The sequence below is a fragment of the Centruroides vittatus genome, unplaced genomic scaffold (genome assembly GCF_030686945.1).
Source record: "Centruroides vittatus isolate TY-2023 unplaced genomic scaffold, ASM3068694v2 contig_19, whole genome shotgun sequence".
NCBI classification, from domain to species: domain Eukaryota; kingdom Metazoa; phylum Arthropoda; class Arachnida; order Scorpiones; family Buthidae; genus Centruroides; species Centruroides vittatus.
The window spans coordinates 5,943,335-5,967,957 of record NW_027121169.1 but is presented as its reverse complement, the minus strand read 5'-3'; the positions used below and the strand labels follow the sequence as shown (position 1 = coordinate 5,967,957).

Genomic DNA, 24,623 nt, shown 5'->3' with positions numbered 1-24,623 from the left:
TAACCCATTCACTTACAGCTGTTGGGTGTGTTGTTACTTATATTATCGGGTTTCGTTGGTGTTTATTTGTTTATTTTCATCTTGTTTTTTGAACGTAAGTTGATATCTTTATATTTTCCTTCTTTCACTTTTGACCATCTGCTTTTCATACATCATAATCCTTTAAAATGGTGAATAAACTATTTGAAAGTTTGAAGTCTGCAAGTTTCTTGCTTCCTCATTTCAAATATCTTTAAATTTTGGAAGTAATTTTATTCTATGGAATGACTGATGTTCAAAAATATTAATGGTTTGTGAATCTTATTTGAAATGTTGACTGAAGAATGTCTCAGAAGCCAAAAATATTAGTGTTTCTCAACTTTGATTGCTGAAGCAATGAAGTTAGTGTGATCTATTTACAAATCATTTATTTGGATGATTTTTTACAGAATTTGTTATACAGTTATCATCCATGGCTTGAATGTTTTCCATTTTATATCTGTACAACATGAGATAATTGAGAACTTCTGTTGAATGCAGAACACACAACACAATTCACAATTCTTAACCAATGGAATAATGCTGAATTTGATCACAAACCAAACATTCCATTTGATGGTTGAAAGATGAAGTGTAAAGCCAATGGTACTTAGTAACAGAACTGGAGAGTCGGTGAAAGCAGTTTAACTCTTTATCTCTGAAAATTTCTTCTTTCTATGTACTTGGAAATGAAATTGCCTTTATCCCACAGGATACAATGGAAATTCATGCAGCAAAACCAGTCAATGTCATTATTAAAGAGTTAAGGAGTAAACATTGGCAAAAAAATTTGCCAACTCTGACTCTGTATTTCTTAATTACACTCATTCCAAAATTTAGATGCAAAAATGCAGAAAGTAACAACCCTCTATCACAATGAATCATCCAAATGCCTCTGAGACATGTCTGATAAGCTACTAATGTATCAGGAAAACTTCCTCACTGTTAGTGGTCCTAGCAGACAATAATTCATAAATGTATTTTATGAAACCGTGTCCTTCTCCATATTTCTGAATTATTAAACACTCGTTTTATAGTGTATTTCGAAGTGTATCTTTATTTAGTTGATGAAAAACTTGCCAGGTGTCTTTGAAATACACTATAAAACTAGTGTTTAATAATTCAGAAATTCATAAATGATTTTTCTGTATTATATTTTGTCACACAGATGCATTATTGTATCTAATTTGCACAACTTGTGTGATAGGATAACATTTTGCTGTATTTCTTAAATTATATAATTTGAAAAACTAAGAACTTATCATATAGGAATGTATTTTACAGAGATGGACAAATTAAATTCTTTAAATAGTCATTATGCAGAATGCATTTTTGGTCCTAGACTCCTCTTCAGCTGCACTGGTTCTGAGCAAAGTTAAAAGAAACAAACTGTATTTTTACTTTTCCAATTGTTATAGAATAGTGTTTCCCAACCTTTTTTGACTTGCATACTCCCTTAACTGTCCATTTTTCTAAGTTTTATTTATTTTTTTTTTTAAATTGAAAAGTATTGAAGGAAGGACATAGATAAATATAATTAAAAAAAATATAATTATATTTTTATTTAAAACAAAGCTTATAGTAGCATGAAGTTGCCAAAAGCCTCAATGCAAAATCCAAATATTCTTACAGAAGGCCCATATCCACCATTATTAATTTTTATTTTTTTGCATACCCCCTAAATCATCAAGCATGTACCCCTGGTTAGAAATTGCTGTTATAAAATATAATACAGGAAAAGTATGGCAATCCGCCAAATTTTGACATCCAGGTTTTTTGCATTTTTCAACATTTTGACACTTCATGAGCCTAAAAATGTAAAAATCCCTTTACGAAATTCTATGTATGTATGAACCTAAAATTTTGGAACTCAGCAGTGTTATTTCTATATATTATAATTTGTAACATGTAAATTTTTGTAATTTTTTTTTGTCTTTTGAATAAAGTAAAAACTATAGCTACAATCTTATACTTATCATAGACCGTCAGTGCATTAGCCTAATGAATTATATGTCAGCAATGAAATGGTGGATACCATACAGCAGTGGTTTCCAACCTGTGGGGCGCGCCCCCCTAGGGGGCCGCGAGACTGTTGCAAGGGGGGCATGCAGCTGTTTCCAAAATATCATTTTCGAATACAAACCAAAAAAGTTGAATAGGTGTCAAAAAAATGAATCAGCAAAACAGGTATACGTAATCCACAATCCTCGCCGCAAATTTTTCGGGTACAAATGCTAAAACATCTATCCATACTCTTGCTGGAACGAAAACATCTCGCCTTCGCGTTTGGAGCCGAGCGCTGGCGGGGTGAGGAAACAAAAGACAAACACTCGGAACATCCCGGGTATTCTCGTGCTTACTCACGCCAAACTTCAGTAAACAGAAGCATCTGTTTTTTTTTCTGTTGTCTATGAACAGAATTAGTTCATTAGTAGTGCTTGTGATAACCACGTTGATATATAGAATGAAACACTTCGCTTTGGTAACTTCTAAATTAATATTGAGGTAAATTTCATAACTGTTATAATAGTACATTATTTTTAGTACATTTAAAATTATTATTTCTTATAATAAATAATTATTTTTTTATGATATTTTTACATAATATTGTATATTATTTTGTAGCCCATTAAATAAATTATAATATCAGTTGAGTATTTATGAAATTAGATTGTTAGAAAAATTAAGGGGACGCAACAAGTTTTTTTTAAGGGGGGCGCAGGTACAAAAAGGTTGGAAACCACTGCCATACAGTATATAAATACTAAGGAGTTGCTGTCAGTATCAGCAAGCTGAAAATACCACTTCTGGGGTCAAGGTCAGAAAAAAAACCAGACTCCCCAGTACTGCTTAGCAGAATGTAACTGTTGATGCTTTAAAGGTTATAATGGTATGAAATATTATCAATGGACAAGGGAAGAATACAACATTGTGGACTATAAACAGGCCTTTAGAGTTAGAATTTAATCAATAAGCATTTGTGTAGTTAAAATAACACAATTCATTCTGTCTAACTCAATTCTTTGTTATAAATACAGACAATCTGTATGATCATTTTGACTCATGTTTGAGGAAAAAAGCACAATTCCTTAATCCTTAACGTGTTACTGCTAATATATTCATAAGCTGAATTAAACAATTAATTTCATGTTTTTGTCCATAACAGCCCTCAATGGTTGTAATAAGCATCATATACATTTTTTAATGCAGGTAACAGAAGTAATGGCTTTTTCTTTTGCAATTTGACTTTGACTTGAAGACAGCCCAACATAGATTAAAGTACATTGTGGTTCTACAATACCATAATACAAGTATCCCTTAATTAATGCAGTTAATTAATCCCTCAATGCTACTGCGTGTATCAAAATCACATTAATCAAATACAGTATCTATGTTAAATAAAGACAGCTAGTAAAGCCATGTTAATTAAAACTTCTGCCGCATATATAAAGGGATCACGACAATTAATTTTGTATGTTAATCAAATCCCACATAAAGCAAAAGATACCTGTACATCAAGTAATAGAAAGAGAATAGCCAAAATCCAATATAGAGCATCAAACTGGTTATTAGAAACTGAAGACAAGCATAAAGCTTAAAATGCATGCAAATGGACAACTCAAGTTTGTTTATTGGTTAATGAAAATAGGATTTTAAAAAGTCTTACATTGCTTAATTTTTAACTTGAAGACATCATAAGAAATAATAGAAATAATGGTATTTACACACGTTGTAAGCAGTTGCACTTCCTGTTTCAAAAAGAGCATTGTAATGGTAGTAGAGTGTATTTATATCACATAACATATCTTTAACTATAAAAAAAAAAATAATTTTTGAATCTGTTATTATTTTTTATCTGCGTATTTTAATTACATAAGACTCGTATATCTGTACTGTACAGATTTTGCAAGTATGTTGCATTAGTCTTCCTTACATTACTACTATTTAAACTTATTTGAAATTATTTAATTTAAAATATAAGTATGTATTATTGAATTTAATAGAACATATGTAATGAAAATTTAGAGTAAAACTGTAAAGACAATTAACTCTTCTGTATTTTGTAGTAAAAATAATTTTTAGTTAACTTGTTTAAATATATATAGAGATGACCTAAAAGTAACTTCTACCACTTCTGCTGTCTAGTGTACTCATAGCTCTTAACCATGTGTTTTTTGCATGGATAATTAGGTTTTTGAGGATGCTATCCATGTTTACAGCATTTATCTATTTATATGGAGATCCATATTTAAAAAATTCTGCAACATACAAATATTTCCTCTTTCTTACAACTGTTTTAATAATTTATTTTTATCATATATTAGAATAACATTGTTAATAAACATATACAAATTCACTAAACCTTTGATTTTTGTTGACTGTCAATCTTCTTCAATCAAATATTGTCTATATTTTTAATGATTCTTTCAAGCAAAGGAATAATGTTTATGAAAATGTGTGTAATGTATATGCAATTAAATAAGAATTGGTGATCTGACTTGAGGTCATAACTTTATAGTGTATTTTGGGATCACTGTTCCACAGTATACTGTATTAGTGTAATGAGTACAAAATGACTGAAAGTATAAAATAGATGTAATAAAATAAATTATCAAATATAAAATTATCATTTGTGTACACCTTGCACTAGAGCAGGGATCTTCAACCTGGACTCACAGGCCAAATACAACCCTGAAGACTATTAATCCAACCCACATAGCTTGTTTTCCCAGACTTGTTTTATCATCTACATTTGAAATTGTTCAAAACATACAAATTTTCGAAAAGTCAACTAGAATTAATAGATATTGCCATAATGATTTTTATAAAAACCTATTTAAAGAAAAAAGTTTGTTAAATTTTTATAAATCTCTGCCATGAGAGAATTTTAAAAATCTTACAAAGTCTACACAGAGGATATTTTATATTTTTGCTACTACATACCTTTGTAAACAGACTTTTTTAAAATAAAATACATAAAGTGAAAATACCAAAGATTACCAGCTGACAAATACTTAAAGGAGATTTTCATATTGGATGCAGCAAAAATTATCCCCAATTTTGATGACATTCTTTCAAAAACAGTTGCAAAGGTACTACTATAGCATTTGTTACGTTTCCATTAATACCATAACATTCTACAAGAAAACCCACCAACTTAAGATTTGATAATAATGATTTATTTTTCAACTTTAACTCCACAAAAAACAACAGATAAATTATCAAATGACTTGTGTAGCAGCCTTAACACTTTCCTAGAAAATTACTCTTTAAAAAAAGAAAATATTTAGAATAGGAAAATGTTAAATTTTTAATATGTGTATGTGTTTTTCTCTAATGAATCCTATTCTTCATTTTAATCTTGTATTATTTAATAAAGGTATTGCATATATTATTTTAATTAATTAATATTAATATTATTATTTAATAGGTACACAAATGATATAATGTTTAACTTACAAGAGAAAAGGCTATGTAACGCAACTCTGTTGTACAATACCTATGTAGGTTCATTTCGTTCACTCTAAACTTCACTCCTCTTGTTTTATCTTACTAATGAATTTCTTTACAATGTTACTTGATGCTTTCATATTATGAAAGTACCAAAATTAATCTGTATATTATTTAATGATAAAGTGGAAACAGAGCATTAACACCTTTTTATTATTTTAACAGACTATTAACACTAACAAACAATTCATAAAAAAAATTAAAAAGAAAGTTCCGGGACTAACTTGATGCTGATACTCTTTGTCTATGACCAACTGAACTTTGTATCTGTGTGCAGTAACACAGTGCTGGTCCATTTTATAATTATTTTTATTTAATTTCACAAAAATACTAGCCCATGAACAGAAAAAGTTTCAGAATCACTGCTCTAACATACATTACATCTACTGTTTTAAATAAAACATTTTATTAATATTTCCAAATGAAAAAGTCTTATATATTAATATATTATTACGTAACTTTAGTTCAAATTTTAAAATAAAACAATTCATTATATAAAACACACATATTTGTAAATTTAGATAACAAATCTATATTTATTTATTTATTTAGGATTATAAGAATTTAATCTGAATTTTAAAGTAATTTGACAATTTATTTGTTGTTTTTTGTGGGAATTCATGTTGAAAAATAAATAGTCATTATCAAATCTTAAATCAGTGAGTTCTGTTATAAAATGCTATGGTATTACTGGAAACGTAACAAATATAGTAGACCCGCAGTAATTCGGCCCGTCTAATCTGGCACCCGCTATAATCCGACAGTACATACAAAGCACATTTATTACAGCAAATCTTCGTCAATGAATGCTTAAACATTTTATAAATTTACAAAAATATAAATACGACTTTTTTACAAAGGTAAAACCTTACTTTAGTCTATCTTTTTGCCGTTCACACCATCAGCAATCCATAAAAATTCACAAAGTTTTGGAGGTGACCTTCCTTTTGAGGCTACTGCCTCCACCAAAAAATGTAAATGCTGATGGTGTGAATGGCAAAAAAACGGACTAAAGCAAGGTTTTACCTTTGTAAAAAAGTCGTATTTATATTTTTGTAAATTTATTAAATGTAAATAACTCCAGCCATGGTTTTTTATTATTTTTTACTTAAATGTATTGATATGATAGTGGCAATAACACCAAAGGACACTCTGTGATCGCAGGCATTCATATATTGCTGTCGCATCGTACAACGTATATCTGTGTGTGTCGCAATGGCTTCACAAATCCCAAAAGTGGAAGCACAAAACATTAACAATTAAAGAAAAAAGTGAGATTCTGGACTGCCTAAATCGTAATGAATCTTTTAGTAGCTTGGCAAGTAAAGATGGCATAGGACGTTCCACAATTTATGATATTAAAAAGAACCGTGAGAACATTCAAAAGTTCATGTCAACCACTAACTGTGGGCCAGGCAAGAGGCAAACACTCAAGAAAGCTGAAAATCCAGAGGTTGAAGAAGCTAAATTCTTTCTTCCACGAAAAACCTTGACAATCCAGTGTTTTTATACAACTGCTAACGTTTTCAACCCCTTCGGGGTCTTCATCAGGCACAGCACAAAGGTAGTTTCAAATGCCCGTGAATGGAACCAAGAAACCAAAGCGAGTTCTATTCCAATTTTTGAAATCAAAGAAATTGGAAGATAAAAATGGAACATTATGCACGAGCTATTATCTATTATCTACGCCTGCGTACTATTTACGTTCGCCGCTCTTTAAATTTAAAACAAATTAATGCAATATTAAGTTATTTGTGGGTGTGGACTTCCCTCATAGCAAAATTTCCAGGCTTGCGATATGTTGATTGCATCCTTGTAGTTGATGCACGTGTTGTGCAAACCCGCTTTATATATCTCTAGGGTCTCCAGCGTTCTGAGTTGGTCCGTGTGTTGTGACATTCTGATTATACGGGCGTTTTGGAGGTCGGCAGTGATTCCCTGCTGTGTGGCATACGTTGCCAGTGTGGTAGATAGTTTATTGTTGGCAATGTCGTACCTGTGCTCTCGGAGTCGCTGATGGAGGGAGCGTTTGGTCGAACCCACGTACACCAGACTTCTATTGAATCTGTCATCCCACAGGGGAACCTCATATACGCCCGGTGCGTGTTTCATGTCCAAATTGTCCTTCCCATTTCGCAGTAAGCTGTATACTGACCGCGGTCTCCTGTAAGTTATTTTATTTCGAGTGCTGGATGCGATTTCTCTGTATATCGCATCTAAATGGTGGTTGTACTCAACTATTTTTCTTGCACTAATATCTGCGGATCTTACCCCGGCTTGTAGGTTGTTAGGAGTATTTCCCCGTGCGTACTTGCGTGCCATGTTGTACACTATTTTCCTATCATAACCGTGTTGAGATGCCACTTCCTGGATACGGCCTAGCTCGACCACTGTGTCTTCATACTTCGAGTTGTGCGTGAACGCGCGCTTAATTAGTGCCCTAAAAGCCGCTATCTTATACGAATATGGATCCTCAGAGGAAGCTGGGATGAACAGAGGTACATGGCATTGTTTGTAAAATACTTTATGCGTGATTTTATTATCCCTTATTTGAATGTCCAAGTCAAGGAAATGTGCGAAGATGTTGCTTTTTTGTTCCAATTTAACGCTTAGCCCATACCCGTTGGTATTCATTGCATTGATAAACCCATTTATGTCTGGTTCTGCCTTCCATATGATAAGGATGTCATCTACATACCTCCTGTAGAGGAGGATGTTGGTAAGGAATGACGGGATTATTTGTTGTTCAAGTCTCCTGATCAGCTTTGTACAAGTTGAAGAAGCTTTGTACATAAAAAGAAACAGGTTTTTTGCCTATTCTGGGCTCATATTGGCCATGAAAGAAAAGTTTTTTTACAAGGAGATAACAAAAAAAGACAACTTTGTAGCTAGCAAGGGATGGTTGGAACACTTCAAAAGTCATCATGGAATACATTTGATGACTGTAACAGGAGAAAAAAACTCTAATGATGCATCCTACATAGAGCCATTTAAATTCAGATTTTTACAAAAGGTGAAAGATTTAGATCTTTGTCCTTCACAGGTATACAATGCAGATGAGCTGAGGCTTTTTTGGCATGTAATACCTATCAAAATGTTTGTTTCACATAATGAGAAATCTGTACCTGGACATAAGGTGAGCAAAGAACATGTAACCATATTACATTGTGCTAATGCTTTGGGCACGCACAGACTAAAGATGATGGTCATTGGAAAATCAAAGAATCCATGAACATTCAAAAACATTGATTTACCTGTACACTATTATGGACAAAAGACCTTTTAAAAAAGTGGTTTGATGAATGCTTTGTGCCAGAAGTTAGGAAATGGTTGAAAGATCATAATCTACCTCAAAAGGCATTACTGCTTCTTGATAATGCTCCCTGTCATTTGTCTGAAGAAGTCTGTCCTAACTACAGAGAATAAATGTATCACTGCAATGTTTCTTCCACTGAACTGCACTGCACTGATCCAACCAATGGATCAGCATATCATTCAGTTTGTCAAGCAGCACTACAAGAAAAAACTGCTGCTGACGGCTGTATCAAAAGACCAACCTATAGAAAAAACATTAAAAGAATTAAACATGAAAGACTTGGTTTTCTCCCTTTGTCAATCTTGGAATGCATTGCCCTCATCAGCCATTACATCATCACAGGAAAAACTTATGGCCAGAAATTGTCACCACTCCCGGCACCGCTCCTCAAATCAGAGTTACTTCGGAAGTCATAGAGCAAGTTGCTACCAAAATGCAGATTAGTTCGGAAAATTTGGAAATCTGGTATCGTGGAATGGATGAAGAAGAAAGTGTGTTCCATCAAATTCTGATGAGGAGATTGTCAATCAAGTTTCTATTCCAATAATAAATCAAGATAATGACAAAGTCATTGCAACTACTCCACAAGTGTCAGCTAAAGATGCGATTAACGGATTTGAGCTTGGTATGCAATGGGCTGAAGAGAATGATGCATCGTACAACAAACTTTTACTCCAGAGGAGATTGAGAGACAAGGCCTTACTCTCACGTTTAGCCAATGTAAAACAAAAGAAAATTGATGAATATTTGCACCATAAATTTATTTGTTTATCCATTTTCAAATTAAGATCATACATAGCATGTACCTTGGAAATACTTACATATGTTGTATGAAGTTAATTGACATCAATATGTTTAGTTATTATTTTTTTGCAAGTGCATTAATGACGTTAATTTTATAATAAACCCTATGCTATCTATTGTGTTGTTTAATTCATTAAGTCCCATATAGTATATTATGTAGCACATATAGATTTGATCTTACCAGTTTTATAAGTATGTAATTTGTTGGATTACTAGACACTCCTTTTCAAAAAGTTCCAGACTACAAGGGATCGGTGGCAGTTCTCTATAGTCCGACAAATTCAATCATCCGACACCACCTTGCAAAACGTTTATCGGATTACCGTGGGTCTAGTGTACAATGTTTATCAAGCTGCAGTCTGCAGTCTCTTCAGAGTCCAAAAAGTACTCTGGAAATAAGTCAGAGATGCCACATGGCTGAGGTGAGTGACATTTTGAGGTAGTCACACGACATGTTTTGTATACTTCTATCATCCAATGTTATATTCCACAATGGAAATAATCTAAAGAAATGGCACCCAAACAGTGCAGTGTCGATAAATAGTCCTATCAGTTTTTATTTATAGCATTTTTTATATGAGTTGGCACCAAATAATTCTTATGTGTTTTGCAAATTACTATCACATATTTCTTTTTTAAGAACAAAATTTAGAAAGAAAGCAATGCTATACTACTTCTATAATAGTATAGTAGTATAGTAAATTGCAAATTTCACATTTATTTATGTCTTTTGTTACTCAGAAATAAAAAAAATTTTAATCTTTTCTACCTGCCTCCAGACTTATCTTTTACAACTAAAACAGCAGTTCTCAGAAAAAAGTTGGATACCCAGCACTGGAGAAGGTACAAATGCAGTTCTGAATGAGGCAGTTGGGACTTTTATCAGAGCTGTAGACCATAAATATAGAAGTAAAAAAAAAGTCAAAAGAACCAATGGTGCAAATCCTTCATAGGACATGGCCACCATAATCAGTCTTATTAAACACACGATCATTGTTTCGAGAAATAATTCTGGAATCTTTTACTCTTAAATTTTACTGCATTTTTGAACATTTTCAAGATACCAGAGGTAAGATTCAAGCTCTGAATGAGGAGTTTCGCACTTGCAAAGAATTGTAGATTCCTATATAATCAATGGTCTACATGTGACTCTGTGAGATATAGCTTCCCTCCCCAAAATCAACCTATCCAGTATGGCTCAATTTAATGATTGAGATGTTTGGGATCTTATTGGGGCTGTAGAGCATACCTATACGAGCAAAAAACTGAAAGGAACCATACCTGTACATGAGACCCTTTGTGAGATATTCACCTCCAAAGGTCAGTTTTTTAAAATGTATCAGTATACTGCCTAACCTCCACACAATCTACAGCTCCAATAAGAGATCCCATTATATATAGATAAAGTTAGATGCAACCATACCACACAAGCATTGGGAGAAATAGTGATAAGAGATGTACTAGCTTCCTGTGTATTTAAAGCTACATTATACAACTGTCTCATTCATTGAATCAATCCATACCAGATAGGTTGATTTCGAGGAGGGAGGCTATATCTTGCAGAATCAAATCGAATTCTTTTGACTCTTTTACTCATACGGGCATGGTCTACAGCTCTGAGAAGATCCCAAATGTCTCATTCGTAGCATCACGTGCGCCATAGATTCCCATCAAAATTGTCAAAAATCATCACATTTTAAATAAAAGTTTTGGCTGTCAGCATGTTTTTCTGTATGAAACCAACTTTTTTACAATATTACAAGTTGAATGCTTTGTATACTGTTGATTTGATTCTTAAAACATGCTTGATGTTTTAAGAACCAAAATCTTCCATCACAATATTATTTTTCAAAGATATTGATGAATGATTTAGCGAGTTTTATAATATAAAATCAATTTAAAACAATGTATTTTATATAAGATACATTCATTCTTTGTTTTAGATAGTGATAAACATAAGTGGAAATATATAAGAATACTAACCGAGAATCTCTTGCCATGGACGTTGATCCCCTTAAAAACACTCAAATAATTACAATGTAATAGTTAAATATCTAAAATGACAAGAAATTTGAATTTTTTCTTTGAAAAATTAAAGACGTTACTATCAAGTCTTATCCCTTATGGCTGCCATTTTTAATTCAGCACAGAGCCATCTAGAATATTCTATACGTTAAATTATTTTTTAAAAATATAAATTTAGCATTTTTATAAAATTTTAATAAAATGTTTACAGTTTTATTATATTATTATTAAACTTTTATAAAAAATTAAAAGTATATATATATATATATATATATATATAAATAATTATGTGCTTTTTACAATAAATATTTTAGTATTAATAGTAGCTTTTTCCATCCTGTATACTTTTTTTTAACTCTTTCCACCCCGTGGGCACTAAAAGGGCCTCTTTCAGCAAGCCCTTATGGGTTTAGTCAGGTCCACAATGGGGCGGCCTGGTGGCAAAGGACGGGACCCGACATATCTAGATGGACCACCCCCGAAAAACTCCTGGGAGTATTTCGACTCAGTTCGGATTCAAGCCAGGGTCTCCAGAGCGGTTGGCTGCCACCTTCACCCCTCGGCCATCCAGCCTCTGTATTAATAGTAGCGATGTTTGTTTGTTTGTATACGGCAACAGTACATGCCGAAGTAGATAGAACTTCCTATGGTAAATTAACCCTTATTTAAGTGTTACAAATGTAAAGAAAACACAGAAAACTTTGGCCAGCCCGTTAGCCAGGGGTTGACCCACGATCAGTTGTTAGTGTTCAATAGTTCAATAATTACGGGTCTTTCTTTTTATTGTTTCCGCTCTTTGGGCCATAACAGAGCCTTTTTCCATGTCAATTATGAATTTGAAAGTGGCCGAATTGTAAGGAACGAGACCCGATCGCCCATAAAAAATTTCTGGATTGCGAATTCGGATTAGATCCCGTATTTAAGGCCTTGCCGTTCTCCTCAGAGCGGTAAGGCCATAAAGAGTAAAATTAATTAAACTATGAATTACGTTTAGATTCTTTATTCAAAATTTAAGAATACAGAAACAAATTTGGGAATTTCATGAAAAGATTAGAAACTTATTTCTTGTTCAACTATTTTTAATATAATAGCTTTTCAAGGTTTTTAAATGTTCTTGAAGCATGAGTCTTCGCAAATTCTAAAAAGAAGGGAACAAATTATATTTTAGATACAGAAAAAATAATTAATCGATTAGCAATTTCGAAACATATTTTATGAAATGTGTATTTTTTGTATTGGTTCTTATTGTAATCACCAATATGAATGAAAAGTCAAAACCTGAAAGTTTTTGAAAAACTCAGCAAGATTCAAATTCCGCTTTCTCACTGTAGCACGAAAATTATCTTTAATATTCAATATCGTAGAATTACATATTTAATTCCAGAATATTTATCGAATTAATTCAATGAGCTTAGTCTTTTTAAAACTTCGTCTTGCGATGGTCGTATACAGAGATGGTTAAGGCGCCAGCCTGCCGCTCTGGGAACTCAGAATTGAATCCGAGCAAGCAATCCCGAGACGTTTTTGTGAGTAATACGTCCCGGATATGCCTGGTCACCCAGATGCCACATTGTGAACCTGAAAAAAAAACACGACGGACGCTGTAAAAGCACTCTTAGTGCATACAGGGCAGAAAGAAAGAAAAATGAAATGAAATCTCGTTCAACAACTAAACACATTAAATAAGCATATATCGTTTTCACTTTAGACATTATTATTCATCTTGCACAGAATTGTAGACAGAAATTATCGAAGTTGGTTTTTTTCCAGACCTTCTATCCTCTGACGTGAAGTATTAAGTTTTATTATTAATATATTTATTATTAACTGAAGTATAATGTAATGATGAGATACAGCAACGCAAAACGTGGGCGATCTGGCAACGAGACATGTGCTCTGGGAATACTTTCATGAAAGTAGGGAACTGACTTTATTAAGGTGTTAGACATGTGAAGAAAACTTCAATATGGTCAGGCCCGAACCCGTACCTGAACAACGAGTTAGCGAGCTATCAGTGTTTATTGGTTTTATCTACTCGGTCACTGGTACGCATGCATATTCTGGCCTAGGCTTCTCAATAGACCCGACTCCCAGGGTTATAGCCCCGGTTTTCCATCTCTCTCGTTGGTCCTGTGCTATATATTGCAGGAAGAACAATCATTAAAATAAAAGAAACAATTTTAGAGTCTGTACACTCGAGAATAGTGAATAAAATAGGAAATATTACCGCCATTATTCAACAAAAAACAAAATTTTAAAATTCTCTACACTTAAATAACCTCCAAACCATACATACCATTAAATCCCAATTAGTGTCTTCAGAGGAAAGAAAATCACAACTGAAAGATAAACCAAAGATTTCTCTCAGAAACCACCAACAAGAAGTCCAAAATGGAATTGGTGAATTATTTTCACGGGGTATTATATATGTCGAATGGCTGTCTATAATTTCAACAGGCGGATTTTCGTAATCACTTCCTGAAGCTTCTTTGCCATCCCGTACCTAAGATGAATTTTTCTCTTTATTTCTCATAATAAAAGTGCTTAAAATGTTACGGATAGTAATACCTCATAATTTCTACGGGTCATTTCTATTCTATATAAACATTTTCCTGTAAATACATCGCAATACTCAACCCATCCTGGTGAGAAATCAGCAACAGATATTTCTATAAATTCGACATCTATAGCTGACTCCTTGTTTGTCAAAGACGTTAAACATTCCATGATATCATTTGGCTAAGAAAGTATTGAATTTATGAAATTTAGAACAATAAAATAACTATTAAACAATAAGAAAATTCAATAATGATTGTCTTACTTACATGATATACCCAAATATTTCCTGTATTGCATGATGTCATTCTCGATGTATTCACAACCTTAATTTTGATGCTACTGTTTGTCACATATGCCCTAATTCAAAAAGTATTTGCTTGAAAATAATTAATGATTATTATATAATTAATACGCAATAATTATATTAATAAAGAGCATCAAAAATTAAATATATTTCTGAATTTTAAAAGATTATATCTAGTATTTTAATCTACTTTTAACGAAATGATTAACTTTCTTTTCATTAAACCAAAACGAAATTAATTTTAGTTTTGCATTTGCTTATTATTATTATTATTAATAATTCCTGTTATCTTGTTTCGATTTTTAGAGTAATAAAAAATATTATTGGTTGGCTACTTTTGATTAAACCAGTTTCGAGCATGTTCTGAATCCCGGACCACCCCCAAAAACAACCCCATTGAAATGACAATTCCCGTGGAACAACTCCATGAAATAGTCATGTCCCGTATATGTCGGGCCCCGTCCCTCATCATTGCGGGCCTGGCTGAACTCTAGCTTGAATAAAGGCCCTTTTAGACCTTGAATAAAAGTCCTAAACAGGAAATTATTTACGATTTTTAGTCTCTCGTTTCATAAGCTTTAAACGTGAGAAGTAACAATAATAATAATAATACTAATAAAAGAGCAAAATAAGAAAATAAACTTGTCACACATTAAAAAAAAATTTAGCAACTTTCCCGGCTTTTATGAATTCTTATTTTTTTTAAAAAAAACTTTTATACAGTACTATTAAACAAAAATAAAAATGTGTGTGGTGTCATCTGTTATTAGATTTTATTATAAAAAGTTTTTATATGCTTAATTACTATAAAATGACAAAAAGTTTAATTTTTAGGGTAGGGATGAGTTTTATGAAAAAGTGTGAATGTTAATAACGAAAAAATATATATATCTTCATTTAGTCCTTCATTAACTAAAATGTCAAAAAAACTCCTTGACCAACCTGTTGTTCAAACGCAACCCGCGAGAAACTATCAGTGTTAAGTGGTCTTGTTCACCGACCACTGGTAGGCCATCTTGTCTCATTATTATGGGCTTCCGCAGAAGGTGCAAACAGGGCACTTGTCTTCTATCGAGTAAAAAAAATCCACAAATTGTAATCTTAAACTGATTGAGATACACCCCCAACCTTGGGACGCTTTATCTGTCTTTTTGTATTGATGCAATACAGTATTCTATATTGTAATTGTGCAAAAAAAAACCCCAAAATTAAATAATTAAATAAAAATTTATTGATTTAATTACTGTATTTGTCTTCAAGCTTTGCCCACCACGGAGTATTTTCTGCGTACACCCATCCATGCCCATTATAATTCACATCATAAATTCATATAGGTAAAATGCTTACACTTACATTGATGACGTTTGAAATTTCACGTGACATAAATCATCCAATGAACGTTCCGATCCCAAGTTGGAGGTCGCTTTGTACGTCGTACAAACAGTGACGTCATAACGGACAAAAAAGCGGATTAGTTAAAATTCACCGAATGAGAGGCGATTTTAATTTTTTAATTACTTTTTCGCAAATTAATTGCAATTGTTAGTATTCGAAGCTGGGTCGATGTTTCAGAAATTTTTATCTGAAACCACGTCTCTCGCCCGTTTGGTATGGAAGAAAGGGCTTATTGGCGCCACGGGGTGCATTTAAAAATAATAAAAAAGTATTGTATTCGTGAAGAACAGTCTTTGTTTTTAAATTTTTATAAATAATTAAATAAAATTTAACGAATCTAAATGGTAGTAGATATAATTTACGGGTGGAGTAACCTATTTTCAAACAATAAAAAAAAGCAAGAGGCCATGTTTGTTTCCTCCTGCAAAACCAGTTTCTGTTGCTGTATGACCTAACGATTTCTGAACTAACACGTAAGCGTAAGTATGTAATATTGTCACATATAAAATAATTAACATTTTAAATAACTTAATTAACACTTTTTTAATAAATAAAACCCCTAATTCTAATGTTTTATAGTTCAAATTACGCTTCAAACACATTTAACACCATAACTTGGTGTTAAATGTGGATTTCGCAATATTGTTTCATATGTCAGATTTCTTGTATGTTGCTACATATGGTGCAATAGGAGATAAGAAAAGTCGCAAGTAATTTGAATTTTCTACATTTTTAGGAGGAATTCTTCGATATGGACTGCCGTGCAAACAAGTGTTTCTGTTTTTCTAACAATCAAGATGCTTCTTTCGCATCGGGAGTTTATACAACGGTTAGTATGAGTTTACTTTTATGTAGAAATAATTATACATGTACACATTAATTCTAGCACTAGTGATGATAGTTAACGATCCATAGAAAGTTTAAATAGGTTAATTTTTTATTTTACATTTCAATAAAATAAAATAATTAAAAATATTGTGTAGCATTATGCATCGTGCGTGATATAGGTTAATGAACTCTGCTTTATTCTCTTCTCTTTTAAAATTTAGTTATTTTTCTTGAAGATATCGCTATTTATTACGATATTATATATATATATATATATATATATATATATATATATTATATTAAAGAAACCCTGCACACACACACACAAGTCAAACTCGTTTATAACGTCATCGGATGTAACGACAACCCTAATATAACGTCAAATTTTTATCGGTCCCACGATTTTACTATACTAGATAATATTAAAAATCCCGCTTGTAACGACATAAAACCTTGTTTTAACGTCATATTTGAAGCACTCCCAAATTTACAAAATTAGATTACAAATTTTATTTAAGAAAGAAAAACTAGGGTCAGAGTCCACTTCCTAGAACGACTGTGGGTGGTGCTCTCTCCACCTGACTTGGGTGGGTTGAAATTCGCCACTTTTAAACGAAGTGACGATCGGTTATTACTCATTTTTAAATTACTTTATGCTAAATTGTTAAATATTCTATCATTTTTAATATAACATATTATATCAAATAGTTTATAAAAAAAATAATTGAATTACTTTTAATTGGCCCACATTAATTTAACCTTTTGTTGCCTTTCGATTCAACATTATTCTCAAAACCGGAAGTTCCGCCATTATTGAAACTTAAGACAAATAGAAATTTCTCATGAAAGGTAATTTTTGACATTTTTAATTACATCGATGTAAACTTAGACATAATAACATAAATAAAGTTTATTTAAACATGCAGTTTGCATTTTTATACATACGATATTATGAGGGTTAATAAATTATTACTATCATAATAGATACAGTATACTGTATTACCATTAAGAAATAATTTTACGGTAATACATACGATGTTAAATTAGAATGGAGTTTATAATAGATTCTTAAACACACTTGGTACTTTTTATGAGACTGAAATTATGACCTCGCAGATAACCACACTCGGTTATAACGTCAAAAAGTTTCCGGACCCATGGATGACGTTATAAACGAGTTAGACTGTATATATATGTGCAAGGTTTCTTTCAGGGGGCATCTGGATATTGAATAACACATCCCCTCACCATCTGATCCTCCATTAAGGTCCTGACCAGATTTACAATGTGTAGAAAAAGGGTTATCTTAGTGCCCTCAGGGCAAAAAGGACCGGGGGAAATGTGCAATGAGCAAGACCTTGAGGTCATAAATTTAGCTGAGATTTATGTAAATTTTTGCACATTTCAGGTATATTTTTACTTACAAAATTTTAGCTGAATCGATGTTCTAGGTCCTGCTCACACCTTATAAGTACAACTGTATAAGTTTATTTTTAACCTTTTACAAGATAATATATCGCAGGATGTTTTGTAAGTAAAAATACACCTCAAATGTACACCAAAAAAATATAAAAATTAACAAACTCCGGCTAAATCGGTAGTTTCAAGGTCGTACTGCACATACTACAAGTAATTAATGTAGTAGATTTCCTTTTATTCAAATAACACTACAAGTTTGTAAAGATGTTGCAAATTTCCTGTTATATAATAATTAATTTAAAGTTTAAATAAATTATTGGCTATCAGATGTTATCTAACACATCAAAGTATACCAATTAAGAAATTTATTGAATGTTCAATTCAGCTCCTAACACAAAGACTAGCAGGGCCCTTTATGTTAGGAACCGATTCTTTGCTATTATTGAATATATACAGGGCCGGATTTTAGGCGATTGGAGCGATTGGTGCCAATCGGGCCCCGCGCTTGAAGGGGCTCCCGCATCACGTCAAAATTTATATATTTAAAAATAGTACATTTTTACAAAAATAAATATCTAGGTATATTATTATTAAAAATAAAACAACATATTTCAATATGTAAATTAACAGTTAATTAATTTTGTTATTTAAAGTTTGAGGGGCCCCGCAAAAAAAATTCAATCGGGCCTCGCACCTATTGGATCCGGCGCTGAATATATATAAAGGGCCCCGAAGGTTATCCTGTGTTAAAAACCGATTGTTTATACCTTTTTTTTGTTACGATTACAATAAAAGGTTCTGCTGGTCCCCATATGAGAGCGCTATTATTGCAGCTATAATAAAGGGCCCTTCTGGTTCCTTTTAATTTCTTTTGTTATTTTTGCTATTATTCTAAGTAAATTATATATAATTAAGTATAGAAAAATTCCAGAATATGCAAATTTATTAATATAAAAATCAAATTAATTATTTATTTTCCTAGATAATATCTTTATTGGGCACGGTTTATATAGGAACTAAATTAAGTTACTATGTGCTTTATGGTCCAAGTGGACATATTGTATGTAAGTAAATATAATTTTAATTTATACATTGACCTTTCGTAAAATTTATAAAGAAAATTTAAATAAATTTTTATTCTAGATAAAGAAATTTCTCTTTCGGGAATAGCTATTTTTTTGGCATTACTCCTTTGCAGTATAACTTTATTGCATGCTGTTAGAAAGGTTGGAGTTTTTACATGTTAAATCTGTATCTTTAATCTAGAATGGAAGTCCGCGAGCTACTGGTTGACATGTTCTTCCTTAAATATTAAGATATTAAATTGTTTTTAACGTATTTTTTATTTTAGGAAATTCGGTTGATGTTGATACCATGGATGGTATGCATGATTATTTTAATTACAATACAATATGGTTCTTTAATTTTGTTTTTGGCTACCGTTTTTGAAATTTTGCATCCTGTAAGTAGAACTTCACTATTCATGTGATTACATCTTTATAGTTTCTTTAAATATTTTATTATTTTTTTCTAGATTCACTTTATCTCATTGATGATAATGGTTGCCATGATTTCTTTACATGTAAGTGTCTTATTTCTTACACTTTGAACGATATCAAAATACATAACTTTATAAGCAGGGTGGCCCAAACGTTGGTTTGTAGCGACTACAATTCAATAATTTGCGAAAATTGTCCGAAATGAGATCCTTTTTTTTTTTATTGAAAACACTAAAACGATTAAAGAAATACGGTTGTCTGAGTTTTGGACCGCCCTATATCGCCTTATTTTGCTGGCCCAAAACTCAGATAATCGATAACATATAGAAAGCCCTGTTGACCCTCCACATTTCATTCTGTATACATTTATATGCAGACTCAAAAATAGAGAGAACAACAGGATCATTTGGCCTTGGCAACGGATACAGAAGGGTCCACAAAAATTCAAAGAAAGTGATATAAATAATAGATAAGTATTGAATAATCTACTTTTATGATTTATCTAGGCCTTATCTTACCTCTCTCAGCCTGGAATATAATATAAATATAATTATAAAATATTAAACAAAGTTATTTTGTATTTTTATTTTAAATAATCCATAGAAAAATCATGTAAGAAATACGACAGACTAGGGCAATTAATGTAGCATATAGACCTTTTCTCTCACCAAATAATAAATTTTAAAGAATAAGGCCTTTACTGTAGCCTTGTATCATGAGGCCTTAAACTGCAACTTGTTAAAATTACGTATAGACCCGACTCTAAGTAGGCTTGAAAGTGTTACTGTTACCTCTATCTTAATTGAAATATATTTATTCTATTATAAAATATTCATACCCTATAAAATTTAATTAAATAAATTTATTTGCCAGGTGATTCAAAAGTCAGTTATTCCAGTAAATCGCTCAAGTAAGCTATCAAAGATTTTAATAACAACACATTTGAATAAGACGACAGCTTAGTCTTTACAAGCGTCCTTTTGGGCCACCCTGTATAATTGTAGAATTGAATAGTTCAAATTTATTGTTATTTTTTACTGAATTAATTTAAAATCAATCTCATTTTTTAGACTTACTGTTTCGTTATTGTGAAAACTTATTATCAGAAGTTAAAAGTGGAGTTTACATTAGATGAAAAACCTAAAATTCCTACAGTAATATAAAGAATAAAGTAAAAATCTTATATAACTGTGTAACTTTATTATTAAATATTCATGTGTATAAAGTTATAGTGTGATACCGACTTTTTAAGATTTATTTAAATTAATGTATATTTTATTACTGTCCATATGTTACAATGAATACCGTAAACATAAAAGTTACGTAGATGTAATAATATCTCCTCTTATAAAGTTCTTATGAAATTTATAATAAAATTATTATCCTATAAACCATTTTTACATTTGTTTACATCCCTTCGAGTAAGATACAAAAATTATAAATAATAAAGAGAATCAATTCTAGAACAAAATTTATAACGTAATAATAATTCGTAAATTATCTTTCTAAATTTATATATCACGTATAGTTACGAATAATCTCCGCGCGCTCCTGCCGACTAAAATTCATATAAGTCTACCCCCTTGTATTTATATTCGTTCACTTTAGAAAGTGGATTGACGTTAATTTACATACAGTATAGTGGCGTGCCGTGACATTTGATGATAGGAAAGCTGTGTTTCTGTAAGAAGCCGACTTACAGGGGCAATCAATTAATTGCGCGTAAGGGCCCGTTCGTATTCGTTTGTTCGAAAAGCCAGTAAAAACCGTATACTTCTTTAAATTTATTTTTATTAGATTATCTGACGTACTTAATAAATAACAGAGGTAATTATATTGAACTTTCTTATTAGATTCAATAAATTCCCTATTTCCTCTAAATGCCAATTCTTGCTTTGAGAAAAAACATATAACATCTATTAATTTAGATATATCTATTAATCGTAATTATCTTGTTATAATTTTCAATATTTATTTTATATTGTCTACCAATGTTAAATTCTATTCCGCTTTGATTTCCAAATTGCTTCAATTTTACGAAAGAATCGTCATTCGTCATAAATTTTATCGTCAAAATGTCGAAATTTTTTGTTGACGTATTTATATTTAATTTAGGCATTGGTCTTTCTCTTTTAATAATGTTTTCTTTTTCATTATATGGTCTTGAGCCAAAACTTTTTGAAATAAATTTTTGAATCACTAGCCACAATATAAGGGCTAAAATTAAAATTATCAGAAAAACTTACTTGGTAAAGCAAAATGTGTCATAAATATACATACCTAGTACAAAAATTTCTTCAATTGTATGAATATACTTTTAAAGAAACTTATAATTAAATATAACTTTGCGAAGAAACGTACATAAAAATAACAAAATATTCTTTACTTTTTAAATCTTAAAACAATCCACTTAGTGAAATAGTGCGAGTGGCTAATGAATGGAATCAGAGACGGTCCAGGTAGGTGTGTGCGTGCCAAATCCCGAGGGTGCCGATACCGGTCAATGTCAAATGCCTCTTTTGTCGCATCACTCGTATATATCAAAGGACGTGACAGGGTTGTTGTAGATTTTAAACGTTTCTCACCATAGCTGTAAAAATCTAAATATGTTAAACTTAACAGATTGTCCGTCGTTCGTTTTCTAACTAATTCGTTTCAGGACCAAGTGTTCACGGAAATTTCCAAAATTTATAACTTTTCGGTCACCCTCATTGAACTGGAAAAATTTCTGTTTTATTACATCTAATATTACGAAGTGAACAGACCCCGCTGTACTCGGCAAGAGATTGGTTCGGTTAAGCTTCTGTTTAAGTAAAATTTCGGCTCTTTCATCAGGGTTTTATTTATGTCCCTAATTCCCTAATCGCTTAATTATTTAACTACTTAAGTAGAAATAAGTTGAAACCCGTTACTTTGTGCTTGAATATTTGTAGTCTTGGGAAAGAAGTGGAAAGAAATTTTTATGACAACCGATACATAAATCGTAAATTTAAAGAAAATAAATTCTAGAGCTTTTTTTGTACCATTGTACGTCTCATTCATTAAATTTGGTTGTAAATGATGCTGCCAAAGTAACAGTTAATTTTTTAACACTACTAGAATTGTACACGTTTTTTTCTGCATCCCCTTACAGATGGGACATACTAAATCGTAATATCACCGGTTTAACATTGAAATCCGTAAGTAATATAAGATGGGAGAGCAGAATAAACGCAGAATAAATATATCAAATATTTTAATAGATTTTTTTAAAACTCCTGTCAACTATACAGAACTATCATAAAAACATGCCAGTAAATTCCTGTCGGTTGGGTTAAGTTATAAATTTAGTCTACGGTGGGCAACCTTTTTTATAACATGGGCCAGAATAAATTTTACGTTTTTTCCGCGGGCCGTAGTAGTTAATTGACGCCTTCTTGTGACTTGTAATTTTTTTACTCTGCAAATATGAAATAAATAAATAAAAAGTTAATTACTACATTTATTTCTCTTATCGTTTTCGAAAATTACAAAGATTTAGATTTTTCCAATTTAATAATCTATTAAAGATATCGCGGGCCAGATAGAAACTTTTCGCGAGCCGTAGCTGGCCTGCGGGCCGGGGGTTGCCCCCCGTTGATCTAGTCTACTCATGATTCACATAATCGGGCGAGGGCGGCCGAATATCTAGCAGGCAGGCGGCTAACAGCCCACGACAGGTCCGGGATATAAAATTAGAAGCTTTATATGTGAAGCATCCACCAGCTAAACCGGGTGACGTTGGTGCTCTGTAAAGCGCATGCTCCAATGCCTATAATCTGGCTGCTTGGAAGTTGACAGGCAGGCCGCTAACAGCTCAGAACCAGTCCGGGATATAAAATTAGACGCTTTACGCGTATGTCGCTTCTACCAGATAAACCGGGTGAGGTTGGTGCTCTGTAAACCGCATGTGCCAATGCCTATATAATCTGGCTGATTGGAAACTGACCGGGTTTCGACATTCCTTCCGCCACTGAATTATTCGAATATACAATAGCAATCTTATCGTTTTTTTCACATGTAGTATAGAAATTTGTAAAAGATACATAATTCAGTTATAATAAAATATTAATTTTAATTAATGCAAAGTACGTTAAAATATGAAAATTTATATTTTATAAAATACAAGGGAAGATCATTCGAAGGTGGAATCGGCGCTTCCATCGCTTCCAATGACCGGCACGCCACAGTATATGGATGTACTGTACACAGTGGCATAGCGTGGGTGTCAGCCGCCCGGGGCGGAGGAAAATTTCGCCGCCCCTTTATTTAGGTATCTCAATTTAAAAGACTAAAATATACAGTAATTTTAAAGAACTTTTCGGCAAGAACAATCATCATTTTTGTGTATTGTACAGGTTACAAATAAAAAAGTCATGTATATATGTTTTACAATATAATAATCACATTTATTACAAAAATTTTTACAAGATATTATTATTATTTATTGCGAAATTTTGCCGCCCCCTAAAAGTGCCGCCCGGAGCGGACCGCCCCTGTCGCCCCAGGGCCTAATTTAGCATAAGGCAGGCAAGGCACTTGCCTGGCCCATAATTAATTGGGGTCCGCAATAGGTTCTAAACGTGCCATTGTTTTATTAGTATTGCGAATTCCTATATTATTAGCGCCATATTCCAAGGGTTAACATATTGATTATTTTATTTTTGTAATTGTTTTTAAATAAAAATACTTTAATTTTAAATATTACAATTTTATTTATATTTGTAGTAATACAAAATTTGTAAAGGGGCCCTTAAATATTATTTTGTCTAGGGCCTGCGAAGGTCTAAATTAGGTCCTGGCCGTCCCTACTACGCTACGCCACTGACTGTATATCACATACAGTATGTGTTGTATTCCTATAGCACATATACAGTACATCCATGTAACCTTTTACAATTTATGTAGCTCTATATACTTTATGGAT

General features: G+C 32.1%; 3 protein-coding genes across 4 annotated transcripts in view; 1 reads left to right on the top strand and 2 right to left on the bottom strand.

Moving 5' to 3' along the window:
- The window catches only part of Prp5 (pre-mRNA processing factor 5), a 64,643-nt gene extending 52,837 nt beyond the window's left edge, over positions 1-11,806 (bottom strand). Inside the window, exon 1 of one of the 2 annotated variants that reach the window (XM_067264602.1) lies at positions 11,633-11,806. In XM_067264602.1, coding sequence (XP_067120703.1) covers positions 11,633-11,649 — 17 coding nt within the window. In that variant the 5' untranslated portion in view covers positions 11,650-11,806. The remainder of the gene's footprint in view (positions 1-11,632) is intronic. The other variant, XM_067264601.1, reaches the window with a different exon arrangement.
- Positions 11,807-12,723: 917 nt separating this feature from the next.
- LOC136970284 (uncharacterized) lies at positions 12,724-14,610 on the bottom strand. Its single transcript, XM_067264704.1, has 4 exons — positions 14,500-14,610; positions 14,243-14,413; positions 13,971-14,177; positions 12,724-12,812 (listed from the first exon to the last, which is right to left on the bottom strand). The coding sequence occupies exons 1-4, from the start codon at positions 14,536-14,538 to the stop codon at positions 12,744-12,746; spliced, it is 486 nt and encodes a 161-aa protein (XP_067120805.1). The 5' UTR covers positions 14,539-14,610; the 3' UTR covers positions 12,724-12,743.
- A 1,692-nt stretch (positions 14,611-16,302) lies between these two features.
- On the top strand, positions 16,303-21,074 carry LOC136970283 (uncharacterized). The gene is made up of 7 exons (XM_067264703.1): positions 16,303-16,411; positions 16,669-16,761; positions 19,162-19,243; positions 19,323-19,405; positions 19,531-19,641; positions 19,714-19,761; positions 20,749-21,074. The coding sequence occupies exons 2-7, from the start codon at positions 16,684-16,686 to the stop codon at positions 20,839-20,841; spliced, it is 495 nt and encodes a 164-aa protein (XP_067120804.1). The 5' UTR covers positions 16,303-16,411; positions 16,669-16,683; the 3' UTR covers positions 20,842-21,074.
- The last annotated feature ends 3,549 nt before the right edge of the window (positions 21,075-24,623 follow it).

Coding starts and splice junctions, on each gene's coding strand:
- LOC136970284 (XM_067264704.1), bottom strand. CDS start 14,538: ATGACATCATGCAATACAGGAAATATTTGGGTATATCAT. Junction 14,414..14,499: donor GAAATATTTGGGTATATCAT/GTAAGTAAGACA, acceptor ATACTTTCTTAG/CCAAATGATATCATGGAATG. Junction 12,813..13,970: donor ACACTAATTGGGATTTAATG/GTATGTATGGTT, acceptor CCTTCTTTTTAG/AATTTGCGAAGACTCATGCT.
- LOC136970283 (XM_067264703.1), top strand. CDS start 16,684: ATGGACTGCCGTGCAAACAAGTGTTTCTGTTTTTCTAACAATCAAGAT. Junction 19,244..19,322: donor TCCAAGTGGACATATTGTAT/GTAAGTAAATAT, acceptor TTTTTATTCTAG/ATAAAGAAATTTCTCTTTCG. Junction 19,642..19,713: donor TTTTTGAAATTTTGCATCCT/GTAAGTAGAACT, acceptor ATTTTTTTCTAG/ATTCACTTTATCTCATTGAT.